The sequence below is a fragment of the Engraulis encrasicolus genome, chromosome 9 (assembly GCF_034702125.1).
Source record: "Engraulis encrasicolus isolate BLACKSEA-1 chromosome 9, IST_EnEncr_1.0, whole genome shotgun sequence".
NCBI lineage: Eukaryota > Metazoa > Chordata > Actinopteri > Clupeiformes > Engraulidae > Engraulis > Engraulis encrasicolus.
In genome coordinates, this window is record NC_085865.1 from 20392766 (window position 1) to 20408424 (window position 15659).

A 15659-nucleotide genomic window follows, 5' to 3' on the forward strand; every position below is an offset into this window, starting at 1 on the left:
GGAGCTCCACCGTAGATGCTGACGTTGTTTTGGATAGAATAAAAAAAAAAAAAAAAAAAATGTTTAAAGGCAGGATAAATTATCCTTCCAAAGAGAACTTAGTTTGCATTTTTAAATTTGTGTGATCTTTACTAAACTTACATTTTGTTCCTGAATGACGTCCTCGTCGGTTGTGTCAACTACTCAGAATGTTATGCGCCCGCTCCCTCGCCTTGGTGATTCTGGGAAACAAACATGGCGGCCACCCAATCTACTACCTTCAGAATGTGTTTAATCTGACACTAGATTACTTTGATATTGAAATCGAAGGCAGACATCAATGTTGTTGTGTCTAAATATGATGTGGTTTGATCTATCAATGGAATATATTATGATTTCATTAGTTGTCAGTCTTAGAAAATGAAATAAAATAATGTATAAAAATGATGCTCGACCTCCTCGACCTTTGACCTTGAGTCACCAAACCATCAGACTAACTTAACTGCAGTGGAGAGGGGTGGACTGCAGAATATGTGCACACTTTGACCTTGATTTCACAGGCATAATGAAGAAACAGTAATTGAAACACCTTCCACCTCAAAGAAAAAAATGAGTCCTCACGTGGGCCCTTTATGTACGCCCTTGCACAACACAGCATGCTCATCGTGCTTGGTGTTATACATTGATATCAACACTATGTGCATGCTGATATGTACATGTGCATGCTGATGCTGCTATATCAGAGTCCATGTGCAGTGCATTCCACTTGTATGGTGGAATCTAAAATAGGAAAGTCTCCATTGATAATAGACAATATAAATCTATTTTTGTACAAAGGCCTTGCCTCCTCCTTCCATAAACGCCCCCTGACACCTCACATAATTAGTCCAGAAGTCAGAGGGCCAACTCCTCTACTTCCCACCATTCACTATTACACAAGAGCCTGTAAAACTGAGGTGAGTTGACAGAATGTTATCGATATCTAATCACTGAGTGGAGTTCAGTGGAGGTTACCCCTGTTGTGAAGTGACACTCTCAGAAAAGAGAGTCTTCACCAGTTTCTTACAAGTCCTACCTACTCTTGTAGTAGTGGTGGGTACTACTTCTGTAGTAGTGGTACATAATCACCCTTTCCCAATGTCAAGTGTATGAGCCTTGGTAGTGTGTCAGCCTTGTGATTGGATACTCTTTGGTGAATTCTGCGGAGTATCCAATCACTGGGCGTGACTACAAAGGCTGACACACTTCGAAGGGCGCACAGTAGACATTGGGGAAACAGCAGTCGTTCGACATATATAGATGGCCAACGAAGAACAAACCCTGAGGTCGATGTGTGCAACAGATGGGAAAAACATATTCCCCTTTCCCCCAATCATCAGTGTTGGCCTTGGAGTTTCCATCCTCAACCACTCCCAACTTTGATTCCTCAACCAGGACCATAAAGGATGTGGGTGGCGGAGTTAAACTCACTCGCACCTTATGGAAGGCGTCCAAAGCAAAGTTGTGCCAACCAGGATTAGTGTTCCCTGTGACTCCGTGGATAAGAACATGAGCTAATTATAATCGAATTGATTGGTGCCAATGTGCACAATGATGTCACCATGGCAAAGTCCATTTGTATGCCACGTTGTCCCAAAACATGACATAATTTGGTAATAAAGTAATGAAGGAGTCAAACATAGATCCCTGAAGGCTTGATTCAACTAGAGGCGGGTTCAGGCCAACTGAGAACCGTGCCAGTACCCCTTCCCGCATCTAATCTTGAACTGGACGTCATGCTCATGCCACAAGTCTGAGCCTTTGAGGACCAGAACGTACTTTGTAGGTTCGCAATGCAAACTAAAAAATATGTCGCTTTTCTCAGCGAACCGTGATGGTGATGTCAACAGGTTCATCTGGAACATGACGTATGGTCATGTGCAAAAGGGATGCTAGAACATGGTTTTCTTTCATGGCATGAAAAGTGTAGTATGGCATGGCCACCCCTGTGAGTTTCTTTCTTCCTCTACTGTCAGTACTGGCGGCATGGTAAAGTGCAATGCCCCTACCGCCAGGGCTGGAGTGTGGAATGTTATATTATAGGTAGGCCTAGTAGGATGACCATGGTGCAATGGGAGAAATTTCAGTTAAAAGTATGGAGTGTGCACATTCAAAAAAAAAAAGAGGGGGGGGGGGGTCCTAAATTATGCCCCACACCAACACCAACATCATTTTTACACCCTTGCATACATGAAAAACAGAGGTTGCGGAGTAGTAAGATGGTTTAATTTAAAAACTGCAATGAGATTTTGAAGATGGTTTAATGTGAAAATTGCCATGAGATTTTGATTCCTGTAACAATGACTTTCAGTCATGCTGTCACAGGAAAGACCAAGCATGTTCAAATTTGCTAGTTGTTAAATTAACGAGTTGTTATAGCTTTATTATCATTTTGGTTACTGTTCCAGCCTGCAGGATTAATTTAAAGTGAAGAGTCACAGAAGGAGCTGCCCTTATATGGCAGTCAAGTGTAAACGGCAAAGGCACCAGACTTCTAGCCCAAAGACGTTCGACTCCAGACCCGCCAGGTTGGTGGGAGTAGTAATGAATCAGTACTTTTTGCCATCCTCCTTCCGTACTCTCAAAATGGTGGCATCCCACTGTACTGCTCGCTTAGAGTGGTCTTAGGGCTGCCCTTTTGAAGGGGTGAGGCATGAATGCAATTTTGTTCAGTGTCTGTGGAGTGCTGTGTCAAAATGTCAATGGGACTTTTCCAGCTGGGCTTTCACACTTTCACTTCACTCTAACAGAACATTAATATTAGGGCTGTAACGATACACTCATGTCACGATTCGATATGTATCATGATTTTTGACATACGGTTCGATACACCCCACGATTTTTCAAATGTATCTTTTTGATGATCGTTCATAGGTAGAAAAGGTTAAACGAGGTTACTAACAATGTAAAAAAGTTTTTAAAAAACAATGATATTGATTGCAAAGATTGGAAGCACCGTTAAGGATTGGAAACACCGTCACATCTTATCATGTGGTTCTTTTTTGCATTGAAGGGTAAAAAAACTTTGAAAGGGCGTATCACGATACTGCCTTCTTGTATCACGATACAGTATCGTGACTCTGCATATTACGATTTCTCTATTCGATACAATATCGTTACAGCCCTAATTAATCTCAAGATAGGGAGATATTATGGAAGTGAGTTACATCAGAGTCGTATGCTCTGAGTTACATGTGTCGACACTGCCACACTGTGGTGATGTTGTGTTACGCCAGGGTATAAAGGGCTGTAAAACTCAGCCATTTTCTATCTTACAACCATAAAACTGCATTGTGGGCATTCCAGTGATGTCTGATCTGATACAGTGCCGATACACTTGAATTAGCTATAAAATATTGTTGACCATTACTCTCTAGATAGCGTCACTGAGTAATCTCCGGTAGCAGGATGCCATCCAACAGCAACACTAGAAGACAACCCACACATGTGCCGTGTGCATTGCGTGCGCACACGCACACGCACACACACACACACACACACACACACACACACACACACACACACACACACACACACACACACACACACACACACACACACGAGGGTGCAGCAGTCACAGTTGAAAGTGCCTGTACTATGGTACGAATCTATAATAGGGAACTCAGAATTGTAAAAAAGCTGTACTGTTTCTATTTTTGTATCAAGGCCCTGCCTCTCCCTTCCATAAACACTCCCCGACACCTCACGTAATAGGTGTGCACACAGATAGGGACGAGGTGGGGCTAAAGCACCTGCCCCTTTGCCCTACTGGACAAATAGATGCCCTTTTTGAAAGTTCTTCTTTTGAAAGTTTTTGTCACCATGCACTGCGGTCCACATGTTGACATGATAATCTACAAATGTTTTACGATCAAATGCATGTGAAATGAATGCCCCGATACAATATATAGCCTCTACAGCCTAATAAGGCACCCGGAAGTTCCACATGCCCCCAACACAGCCCCTTCAGCACTTGCCCCTGAAAATGTCTGTGCATGCCACTGGCCTCACGTAATTAGTCCAGAAGTCAGAGGGCCAACTCCTCTACTTCCCATCATGCACTATTACACAAGAGCCTGTAAAACTGAGGTGAGTTGACAGAATGTTATCGATATCACACCAACCACTGGCTAAAGTTCACCAAGCAAAGTCAAGAAATCTGCTCTTATCGATATTGGGTTCTGTGAAACTATAAAAAAAATGTGATATTGTACAGACTGTGCGTTGACTGCCAGCTATGTCTGACAAGGTTGACCAAACACATTATCAATCTACCACAGTAACCACTCTGACACTGAACTGCAGTGCTCTGACTGAGCAGGCCAAGCTGAGGTGTGCGTGTGTGTGTGTGTGTGTGTGTGTGTGTGTGTGTGTGTGTGTGTGTGTGTGTGTGTGTGTGTGTGTGTGTGTGTGTGTGTGTGTGTGTGTGTGTGTGTGTGAAAATCAATTTAAGCAGGCCTAAGTATTACCAAATGGTTGCTGCTTTTTCTGTGAAAAGCATGATCAAGTGAAATGTATCCAGTGAACCAAGTAGCCTACTCAGAAGACACATTGAGAAACAATATACAAGATATATATATAGTAGTCTATATGTGACAATTACACTGTGGGGCATGTAGCCTTTCCTATAATGTGTGATGGAATGCATTTTCAAAGTAAGTACATAATTAGAGGTGATCTTCATAAGACGTTTGAGTGTATTTTGTGGCAAATACAAATTACAACTGGTAACAGATTAGAAAAAAATGACGTCAATTTCTTTGACAATTTAATTCCGGCTATAATTACACACATGCACTGTACAAAGGGACGAAGCACATTTCATTGCACATTATTCTTTCACCGAAGATGTGTTACTCAGTAGGCGTGTTATACATAGCCTAACCAAATTAAAATCCTTTGTGCGTGACTATCATACTTTAATATTAGAAATAGGCTACTATTTTTTTCTGCGTTGGGTAAAAAAACATAAATTTGATAACCGACCACCAAATCATCAGTTGGAAATTGGCCAGAAAGAACTGCCACGACCCTGCGGTGGTCTTTGCGTGACACGATCCTGCGCCTTTGATTGGTTCTAAAATATTTAGAAGGGGACGCACACGCTCACTCGACTGGGAGAGAGGGGTAGGGGTGCGCGGTGACGGTCCCCAGCAGGTGACAATATAGTAAAACGTGCCGAGGACACACCGCTCACCCGCATTGATTTTCTCAGCCACCTCAGAACTGACGCATGCACGCACACGCGCACGCACGACACGCACCCTGAAGATAACGTCCTGTGTAATCTTTGGTCAATCAGCAAACTGTTCCCCTGTTGCAGTTGACGCGGCGCGCCTTCAGTCGCACGACAGTTTCACTCACAACACACAACGAAGACGAAGGATTTCTTCTCGCCGGCGTTCGAATTGCTTACAGCTTTGATCTCGGATTTCCCTCAAGTAAGGTGAACTGGGGGTGGTAAGACGGGGTTTCCTTTCCTCCCATTAGTATTCATACGGAGTAAAGAGCGAAAGGACAATGGTACATATTTTGGCGAATGGACAACCATGAAGGAATCAGGTGCCTTGGAACCATAGTCATCACCAGCCTGATGATGCCACGATGAGTGAAGGTCAAAAACGTCTGCCAACGGATATTCAGCTGTTTTTTGACAGGATTTGATTTCATTGAGCGTTACGGGGACTGAGCACATCATGGGGCTGTGTTATAGCTTGCGTCCAAGTCTCTGGGGAGATCCCGGTGGTTTCATGTCAGATTCCGACCAGCCAACCGATTCGTCCTTACCACCCTCCGGGTCCCCGAATCACGAGGACAGAGGAGAGGACATCAACGACATGGTGGCACCCCGCGAGTGTCTGTTTTGCCGTGGGAATTCCCGCAAGAATGCCAATAACCGGGCCATACGGCGCGGAGATACGGCCGAAGCAGTACCACTCCAGAACGGCAACGGAGGAGGAGGGGATGACCATGGCGGTCGGCTTCTTGTGCAGAAGCACAGTCCGCATAAACGCAAAAACTTGTCACCGTTGGATAAAGCGACCTTAAAAGAGGCGAAGAAAGTCAGTAAAATCATAGACCAAGAACTGAAGCAGCAGAAACGGGAATACCGACAAACATACCGCCTCCTCTTACTTGGTATGTCATTCCATTCCAACACAGTGCTTTATGCTCCACATTGCTGTATATACCGACTGAATGTTCTCACACGTGTATTGGTGACGCACACATGCATACACTACGTTATATCCCACCTGACATGATGACAGGGTCCTTTTCTTCTGAAGTGTAAACCTGTGATGACCTAAGCGATGCCCGAATCAGCTGTCTCTCCACTGATCTCTCCTGTAGTCTAAGAACTAGCCTCGGGATATAGACTGTCATTGAACAGGGAAATGTCAGAGCTACTTTTCAGCAATACAATAGAACGTGTTGTGATGTGACACTACTGTGTTTTGTTTGGTGACAGGCCTTCAAATAGCAAGCCTGCCAAGACCTGAATGACAATTAATTAATCATTACCAAAAATGAATACCCATATACACACAGGTCCATATGAAACATTGATTTAAAAAAAATCATTATAGGGGGCATCAGCCTGGGTATGAAGATGGGGCTGGATGACGTGATGAAATGAAAGCAGACCGTACTCCACTCTACTCATCCATTTAGTTATGGCCCTGCTCTCTCTCGCCTCAAGAGAGTCTGAGTGCTTCAAGGATGTGGGAATTAGTCACCGGACATGGGCAGAGACAGCAGGAAGTCTACGTAGTAGGCCCCCAGCCCTTTTAGTACAGTAGGTGTACTAAACTGTCTTACCCACCCTATCAACATATGCCCTCCCTTTGCTTTTACAAGCTACTGCTTGTTATTGTCTGAAGTTTATGGCCAGAGGGCCATCAGTACAAAGATGTGATAAAAAACTTGAGTTGCAATGCTATCAACTAATTACGTAATGGTCTGTCTTATATAACCTTAACTAACAGGGCTACATTTCAACACATTGAAAACCACATGGGCCTCTCTGCTCACTAAGATAGTCTTTCAGACGTTATCAGACGATGCACCTGTGTACTCCATCCAGAGGATGACAGGTGGTGACTGGGTTTGTGTGGTGCATGTCACTTTAAGGGTATTGTGGTCATAATTCATATAAAACAGTTGTTTCAGTTTTTGGCAAAAAGGGAATATTTAGCCATATGCTGGATCTCAGCCATCAAAGTGTGGCCTGTAATGTAACAGTAGGCCTAATGTTGTAGTGCTCCTCCACTGGACAGCTTCACTATTCTTTTGCTGGTCCTTCCCCGTCTCTCTCTCTCCCCACACGCTTCCTGTCACCATATTCACTATACTATCATAAATAAAGTCAAAAAGACCAAAAAAATATCTTTAAAAAAAAGACTACTGGGAAAAAAAGACTACTGCAATACTACTATGACACTACACAGAGTCTTTATTAGTGCATTACGATTTCGTCATTGCCATACTGGTAACAACACAGTTATAAGAGGGGTATTCCACATAGGACACTCCTCTGTTGGCCATGACGCAAAAAAACCCTTCCAGAAGACTCAGAAAACATTGGGCTTTTCGTCACATACACCAAATAAACTAGGCGCTACACTGCAGTGTGTGGGAACTTCATCAAGCCTTTCACTTAAAGGGACACTGTGCAGGAAATGGTCAAAAAGGTACTGCAACTATGCTGCTCATTGAAACTGGGCTGCCTATTGCCAAATTTGATCTTTACATAAAAGTTTACTAAGTAATAAACAAATATTTTCTAGCATGGTCCAAGTAGAGTCATTTTTGCAGCTAAAAATGGCTATTTTTGGAAATTCAAAATGGCGGACCATGGCGAAGATCCCGCTTTTCATGTATGAAAAGTGCAATTTTTCCAGTCATAATGAATGCTTAGAATTTGATGGTGGTGGTAAGTATTCATGAAAAAGGTAACATTAGTGAATGGGCAGCATGAATTCTGGAAATAAACAACTAAAAATCTCACACAGTGTCCCTTTAAAAATGTATTTTTGTTCAGTGGGCCTCAGCCAGGCCTGAAAGTGGGTGAGATGTGCACAACAACACTCTGCTGTTGACCGGATATGACTACTGTAGGTCATCCAGTATTTATCCATCAGATGAACTTCCACCTTCTGTGTGTCTGTGTAACTGAGGTCTTCCTGTGCAGTCCACCACTCGGGGCTCGAACCCGTGACCTCCCAGTCAACACGCTAATTCAGTACGATACCACTGAGGTAAAGGTCCAGAGCGATAGCTCGGGTCTACCAATACTGTATGAGGCTTCGGGAGGGAGGTTTACTAACATTCGCCTGCTGAACTCTGCTGTTTGGCATTCGTTACATCTGCCACGTAGCAGCTATGGCCTAACAGTTAGGGCAGTGATTCTCAAACTGTGGGCTGGGGCCCACTGGTTGGCCCTGAAGGTATTCCAAGTGAGTCTTGAAATCATTTTCTGAAAATCAAAATGATATATTTGTGTGTTGCTGTTGATTTATTTGACTTTTATCGTTTATTTTGTCAGAGTTGGGCCCCAAAACATTTGTGGAAAAAAAATCAAGTGAGCCACATGTTGGAAAAGGTTGGGAACCCCCCTAAATTTGGGAGTTGTTTGTGGGAGGTTGCAGATTGGAATTCAGTGCCATTCGGAGGATTGTGGACTACGCTCTCCTACATCCTCAGCCATGGCTGAAGTGCCCCTCAGGAAGTCACCTGACCCCACATTGCTCCAGGGCAGGTGTCACCAACGTTGTGCCCGCGGGCGCCAGGTAGCCCTCCAGGAGCTTCTGAGGTGCCCACAAGGATGTTAATAAACAGTGACGACTACCAGATTTTAGTCACAGTTAATGCTTTTCTTGATTTAAATATGAGATTATTTATTCTTTACAACATATAAACAAATTTAGCCCTCAGTAGCCCTCGGGTAGCCCTTGGTAGCCCTTGGGCCCAGAAAGGTTGGGGACCCCTGCTCCAGGGACTGTAACCAATACCCTGTACCAAATATCGGTTTGTTCCTTTGGATATAAAAAAGTGTCTGCAAAGTGCAGTGTAATGTCATGAAGCTTCTTCAGTGCCATAGGGCAGTGTTTCCTGACCTTTTTTGTCTTGTGTGCCCCCTTAGCCTTTTTTGTCATACCATGAGTACCTCCACTATCTCTTCCTCTGTACTAATGTGACCATGCTCCAGACATTTACATTTTCTCTATGTACCCTCTGCAGTGTGCTCATTTACCCCCGGTGGTGCACACATCTTGCCTGGCTACCACCAAACCTAATCACAAGTATTAATCTGGTCCGTTATGAGTCATAGACCCCATACTGTCTTTTAGATTGGAACGATTGTGTAGAACTAAAGGCAGTATGGGAGTTCCCAGGCTAATACACATCCCTGGTTGGGAAGCAATAGCATTGGTTAGGCTACAATTCATGAAGCCTTGTGAAATGTGAGGAGAGTCTTCAACTACCAACAACAAAACCCTGAGATTGACAGTTGATGGCTCCTAGCAGGTTTCAGTTTGTCAGTTCCATCATGGCTCTGCTAAAGCTTCGAAAGCTTAAATGTCCTTAACCTGTTAAGACACAGCGTTATATATTGGTTGTCACCGGAATGGAAATGACCAAGTTGTAGTGCATTACTAAAGGCCCTGTGTTATGTTACAGTAGTGTAGTAGTATGGTAGTTAACTTTTCAATGACTACAGTATTACAGTGTTCCACTGGTGGAACGACGTGCATTATGGGGTTAAAAAGCAGTTTGTGTTACAGCACAGCAGAAGATATGAAAACACAATACAGACATCAGTACCACTCAAAACATCCCACAACAGACACATACTGTAGACACAACATAAAGGTGATATTTTTTCTCACCTGGACCTACCCATACTGCTTGCCAACCTGAAATGCAAAACAATTCCTCATTCATGCCAGTCTGACCAACCCTCTTAGCTATTGTTGTTAGTTTGCCTCTTAAATAGGGTACCAAATGATAATCATGTTTATTTGTATGTATTTGCCACTGGACTCACTGGTCTGATGATGCAGTGGTTATAGCGTAGATTTGTCCAGTGTTATACATGAAGCATTTAATACTGCAGTAATTACGATATCCAACCTAATACCAAGGCTTTGAATGTTTTTTTTCTCAGTTTCAATGTTGGTGTAGTGAATGAACTTTGTAGGGCAGAATTGATGTCTGACGAGTCCCTTCTGTGTGAACATCTTGTCTGTGATATCTTAACTAGATCAAATTCCATCGCACGCACATTAGTGTGGTGAGCCGAACTAGGCTAACATTTCTCACCTGGCCACCATAAAACTAGAACAAACACAGCCAGTGTGAAAGTTAACGCGGACCCAACTGTTGTTTGTGTTTGTTGAAGCAGTGTGTGTGCCAGTACGTTTAGCTTTATATACAGGGGAACAGATATGAATCTCCGAGTCAGCCATTGCCAATCTGTCCCTATCATTCTATGAGTGTATTGAAAGAAGCCCACACAAGTGGCTCAAGGCGATATGTGTTTGCAGGACATTTCGGTTTACAGGATAGTTTATTATATGGTTATGCTGGACCTGCCCAATCATAGTGTCAGACTTTGTTCTGAAACAGAGTTTGTTCTTGTAGCAATAAACTTATAATAGGGGCTGTCGCTTAACACATTATTCTAACTTCATTATGGCACTGAACGACTCTCTTGCTTAAGTAAATAGCAGGACAAATATATCTTTGCCCCCTTTCCCCTTTCCCTGTGCATACACACAGAAAGTGCCTGCCTGCACAAGTCCTTGTTGTGAATAGGGACGCACAGATGGCGTGCAGTGTTGTGCTATACACCTGTCTCCTCCATAACAACCAAACAGCGCAGTATATAGCACAACACGGAAGCTGACACTCAGCCTGTATATGGGTCAATGGAATTGCACCGTGCCACCGAAACTGTTAACCGGGGTTGTCCGCTGTCAGGTTTTAAAGTCTTGTTTGCATTCAGCCAGCTCGCTTTTCTGTTCATACGGAATGAGCTGAAAATGGTTCCATGTAACCTTGAATTGCAAAGGGGAAGTGTTTTTGTAGTAGTGAACAACTACTATACAGAAGTCTTGTTATCACTGAATTACTTGTTGGTTGATGCTTGTTGAACAGTTTAACAAAGTAAGACTGGACATCCTTCAAACTGTTGTAATTGTCTGTCTGTCTGCCTCTGTCTCTCTCTCTCACACACACACACTCTCTCAAGCTCTCTCTCTCTCACACACACACACACACACACACACACACACACATACACACACACATAGTTAGAATGCCATGAAGAGGTTTTATTTACAAAAATCAACATGGTATGCAGGTGTCTTTGTCCTTATCTCATATGTAGATGTTAGCTACATATTAGGCCTTGTACCAGTAACCAGCAGTCAAACTCAGTTGTGTCTCTGGACTAGTGTGGATTGGTAGTAGCACTCGATGAACTCGCGTTGGAATGTTTCTAAGCTGGTGACCTCTTGCATAACGTGCATCTGTATTCGTGGATGCTGTATTTCAACATTCCTGCATCGCTCTTATCATAAGCAGCGGAGGACACATCTACTGTGCTGCATGCAGTCTGTTCTGATGAATGAGGTCTGAGTCAGTGTCTATCCTTTTTTTTGGTCTTTTATGACTTTTTTTTACGATAGGACAGTGAAGGAGTGACAGGAAACGAATGGGGCGTGGGGGGGGGGGTATATGGGGAAGGATCGGCATAGGATCCGGGTCGGAATCGCGAGTCGTCAGCATAGCAGTCCAGTGCCCTACCTTGAGAGCCACGGTAGGGCAGAGACAGTGACTATTCTACCCAGGAAAGCTGATGGGCGGTGGGGGTTATGACAAAGGGATCAGTTGCCCCGGTCCCAGGAAGATGAGGGCCCCAGACTTGGGTCCTCATTACATTGTGTGTGATTTTTCAGATGGCTTTGTCCTGAGCCAAGCAAAAACTGTCAGAGGTCCTGACTCCATCTCCCATGATGCCAAGTGTGTGGCGGACAGTGATGGGGAAATCTGGCGCTGACTTAAAACTCAAAGGGTAGCGTACTGTATGATCCCCAAGGGGGAGCAGTGGAGCCTTTTTTCTGGGGACTTTTAGTATCTTTATTTAGAGGAGATCTAGGTAGGATTAAACTCACTGTCCTGAGTCACCCGGTGCTTACTTGAGTCATTAGTAGGTGAACGATGACTCTCACGACCACTTTCACTTTCCGCTGTCAGAAAACCCCTAATGCAACTTTTCACAGCGCGGTCCGAACGAGTGACGTGAAAAAAACGCTTCTCATACGAAAAATCTCTTTACATACCATAGTCATGCGCGTATCAACAGTTGGCATTCTGCGATGAAAAACATTCTTACAGCGCGTTTATTTAAACAGCATTTCTTCATGACTGTGTAGATTTTGAGACAGGCATGCCACGGGCACCGCGCAAACGACGTCATCCTACATTGTGCCCCTTTAATGAGCCCATTCTACTACATGCTTCGTGGTGCCGCTACGATATAGCCTCATTTTTCGTAGTTGGGCAACGCGCACTGTCGTCGAAAGTGGATGAGAGAGAGGATGAGAGAGAGCGAGTGAGAGAGAGAGACCCATCTGATCAGCGTGCATTCCGGGAGGGGAGCGCTGTCGTTGTGTCAGCTTCATGCCATGTCTCCCTTCCTCCAACATTATCCCTAACCTTAACCCTAAACCTAACCCTAACCCTAACCTTAACCCTAACCCTAAACTTAACCGTAAATCACTTGTTTGAAATGTTTGATTACCGTCGTTTCCAGTTAGCCTTCAGTCGCGCTTGATTGTTGACATCCGTCCGCATTATTCTTCCCCCCAGAACCAAACTACCCCAATTGTCAGTTCCCCCTTTCGTCGCCCAACCACGAGAAACGAGGCTATTCGTAAAGGCACCACGAGGCATAAAGTTGATTTTTTTCTGGTTTTCTCGTAAAGACTTCACAAATGGCCCGAGTTACTGTTGCTTTAATAGGACAGTGAAGATGATACAGGAATTGAGTGGAAGAGAGAGATGGGGCATGGTTGGGAAATAACCCGGCCCTGAACTTGGTTACGCATGGGCATGGTCGCCCAGTCATGGTCAGGTGTATTTGCGCGATGCACCCCAGCGCTGGAGGCTGTTAACCCCTTAGCAGAGCCTCTGTTATAACCTTATTGTCACCAAAATGGTAATGACAGAGTCTTATTCGGTCACTTAAGACTCTCTGCATTGTAATAGAAATGATGTTATGATGTAGTTGAGTGGTTTCAGCAAAGAGTGAATAGGCCGGTCGACGGGCCCATCTGCAATAAGAGGCTACACTGTGCCTTAGTACCAAAAACTCCCCACCCTACCTGACCTGTTACTAAATAAATGCTTTGCTACTTTTACTGCTTTCTGAAATGACTAGAGGCCATACTATAGGAGAGTGGTCTCCAATTATTTTTCCGGATTTTGCATGCAGGCCTTTGTTTGTAGACCAAGGCTGTAGGACCTGGGAAATACAGGAATGTCCACACTCAAAGTCAGTCTTTAGTGTCAGTGTTTAGGGCACTTACAGATTATCTTGATCCAATCAAGGCTGTCAGTGGCCTAGGATTTGGCTGGAGTGGAGATCTGAGAATACTCTCTGTGGATCTCTGACATAGACACTGAAAACAACAAAGACTTCAACATGTTAGTACAGAATAATGGTCTATTCTGTAGATCTCTTATCTGCCTTTTTGGATTTGTGTGGCCCACTGCATTTTACTGACTTTGGTGATATCTGATTGTGACAGGCTAATATATTTCCAGCTCTATTGTGTAACCATGAATTTCCTTAAAACACAGTGTGATGTTGACACCTAAATGGAAAAACAGTCGATTTTAAAATGATTTAGTAATTCCCCTTGTTAAGACTAAAAGGGATGGATATTTCCATTGTTCTCTACTCTGTATCCTACAAAGTGTGTGTGTGTGTGTGTGTGTGTGTGTGTGTGTGTGTGTGTGTGTGTGTGTGTGTGTGTGTGTGTGTGTGTGTGTGTGTGTGTGTGTGTGTGTGCGTGCGTGCGTGTTTGTGTGTGTGTGTACAGTGTCTGGCTAAAAGTTCAAATTCATCATTAATGACACAATGAGTGCGCTGTACACGATGGAAAGCGGTGTTGTCCTTGTGTAGATTAGCTTGTCTTAATGTGGCCAGCAGTACTTAAATTATATTTTTATCTATCAGGAAATGATAGTACAGGTTCTTTTTTGAATTTGTGGATGCATCTGGCTGGCTAAAAATGAACACAGCAGGTGGGAATCACTCAGTTGTTCCACAAGAGGAGGAAGGATGTGTGTGTGTGTGTGTGTGTGTGTGTGTGTGTGTGTGTGTGTGTGTGTGTGTGTGTGTGTGTGTGTGTGTGTGTGTGTGTGTGTGTGTGTGTGTGTGTGTGTGTGTTTGCGTGGCCGCGTGTGTGTGTCTGTGTGCGTGTCCATGTGCATGTGTGTGTGTGTGTGCACTTCAACATTTTATACCTAGTTTTTTATGTGTGTTATGTGTGCCTAATTGTGCACGTGAGAGTGTCTTTATATATATATGTTTGTATGTGTAGTGGCGGGTGTTTGGTGGGGGCTGTTGGGACTGTGTGCATGCTCAGGGGCTGAGCTTTAGGGAGGGCAAGCAGGGCACTTGCCCCTGGGCTCAGGGCCCTCCCGTCTTGGTGGTGGGGTCCCTATTGTGAGCTTGGCAAGCTGTATAGGGGGCCCTATAAGTGTCTTGCCCTGGGGCCTCATGTGCAATTGTTCCGCCACTGTCAGGGGTGGAGCTTTAGGGAGGGCAAGCAGGGCGCTTGCCCCTGGGCCCAGGGCCCTCCTCTGTATTGGTGGTGGGGCCCCTATTGTGAGCTTGGCAAGCTGTATAGGGGGCCCTATAAGTGTCTTGCCCTGGGGCCCCGTGTGCAATTGTTCCGCCACTTGGGCATGCTTATGTCATTTGTGTGTGCATGTGCGCACGTGTGTGTGTGTGTTTGTGTACACCTTAAAATATGGTGTTTAGGTTGTCAATACAGTCACATAGGAAAGATTTTCTGCTGACCTGGGTTTTTCCGAACTCTATGGGGAAAAATACTACTCTGGCCTGTGCCCTGGCCGAAACCATGGCAGATAGTGATCAGCTACTTGTTGATACCCAATGTGTTCATGACTATCTTCTATCTACTAGCAGGTCTGAACTGGGAATCCCCACGGAACACAACTCAGATCACTGACAATCACTGACGGAGCTTTTTTTTTCATTTCGACTTCTCTTAATATTTGAAGAGTTCTTTTCCAAAACGCTATATCCACCATTTTTGACTTTTTGCATCTTAATATTGGAATTGACTGTTAAGAAATCCTATCATCTGTGAATTATTGCCATTCAAATGTTTTGAGAACATACTTTTAAACCTCTATAAAAATGCATTTCTCAATGCATTTCAATGGAATGCCCAATACAAAAATGTCAATTTCCCAACATTCTATAAAATGGATATATCTCATTTTTGAAAAGAGCTCTTCATTTTGCTACTGACATTCACTTATTAATGACGGTGCACAGGTGAAATACATGATGGGACAAATTTCCCCATCTGACTTTG

General features: G+C 44.0%; 1 protein-coding gene across 1 annotated transcript in view; it reads left to right on the top strand.

The window, feature by feature from the left end:
• The first annotated feature begins 5217 nt into the window (after positions 1-5217).
• LOC134455581 (guanine nucleotide-binding protein G(olf) subunit alpha) overlaps positions 5218-15659 on the top strand; it is a 72986-nt gene continuing 62544 nt past the window's right edge. Inside the window, exon 1 of the mRNA XM_063206721.1 lies at positions 5218-6156. Within this exon, the coding sequence (XP_063062791.1) occupies positions 5715-6156 (442 nt within the window). The 5' untranslated portion in view covers positions 5218-5714. The remainder of the gene's footprint in view (positions 6157-15659) is intronic.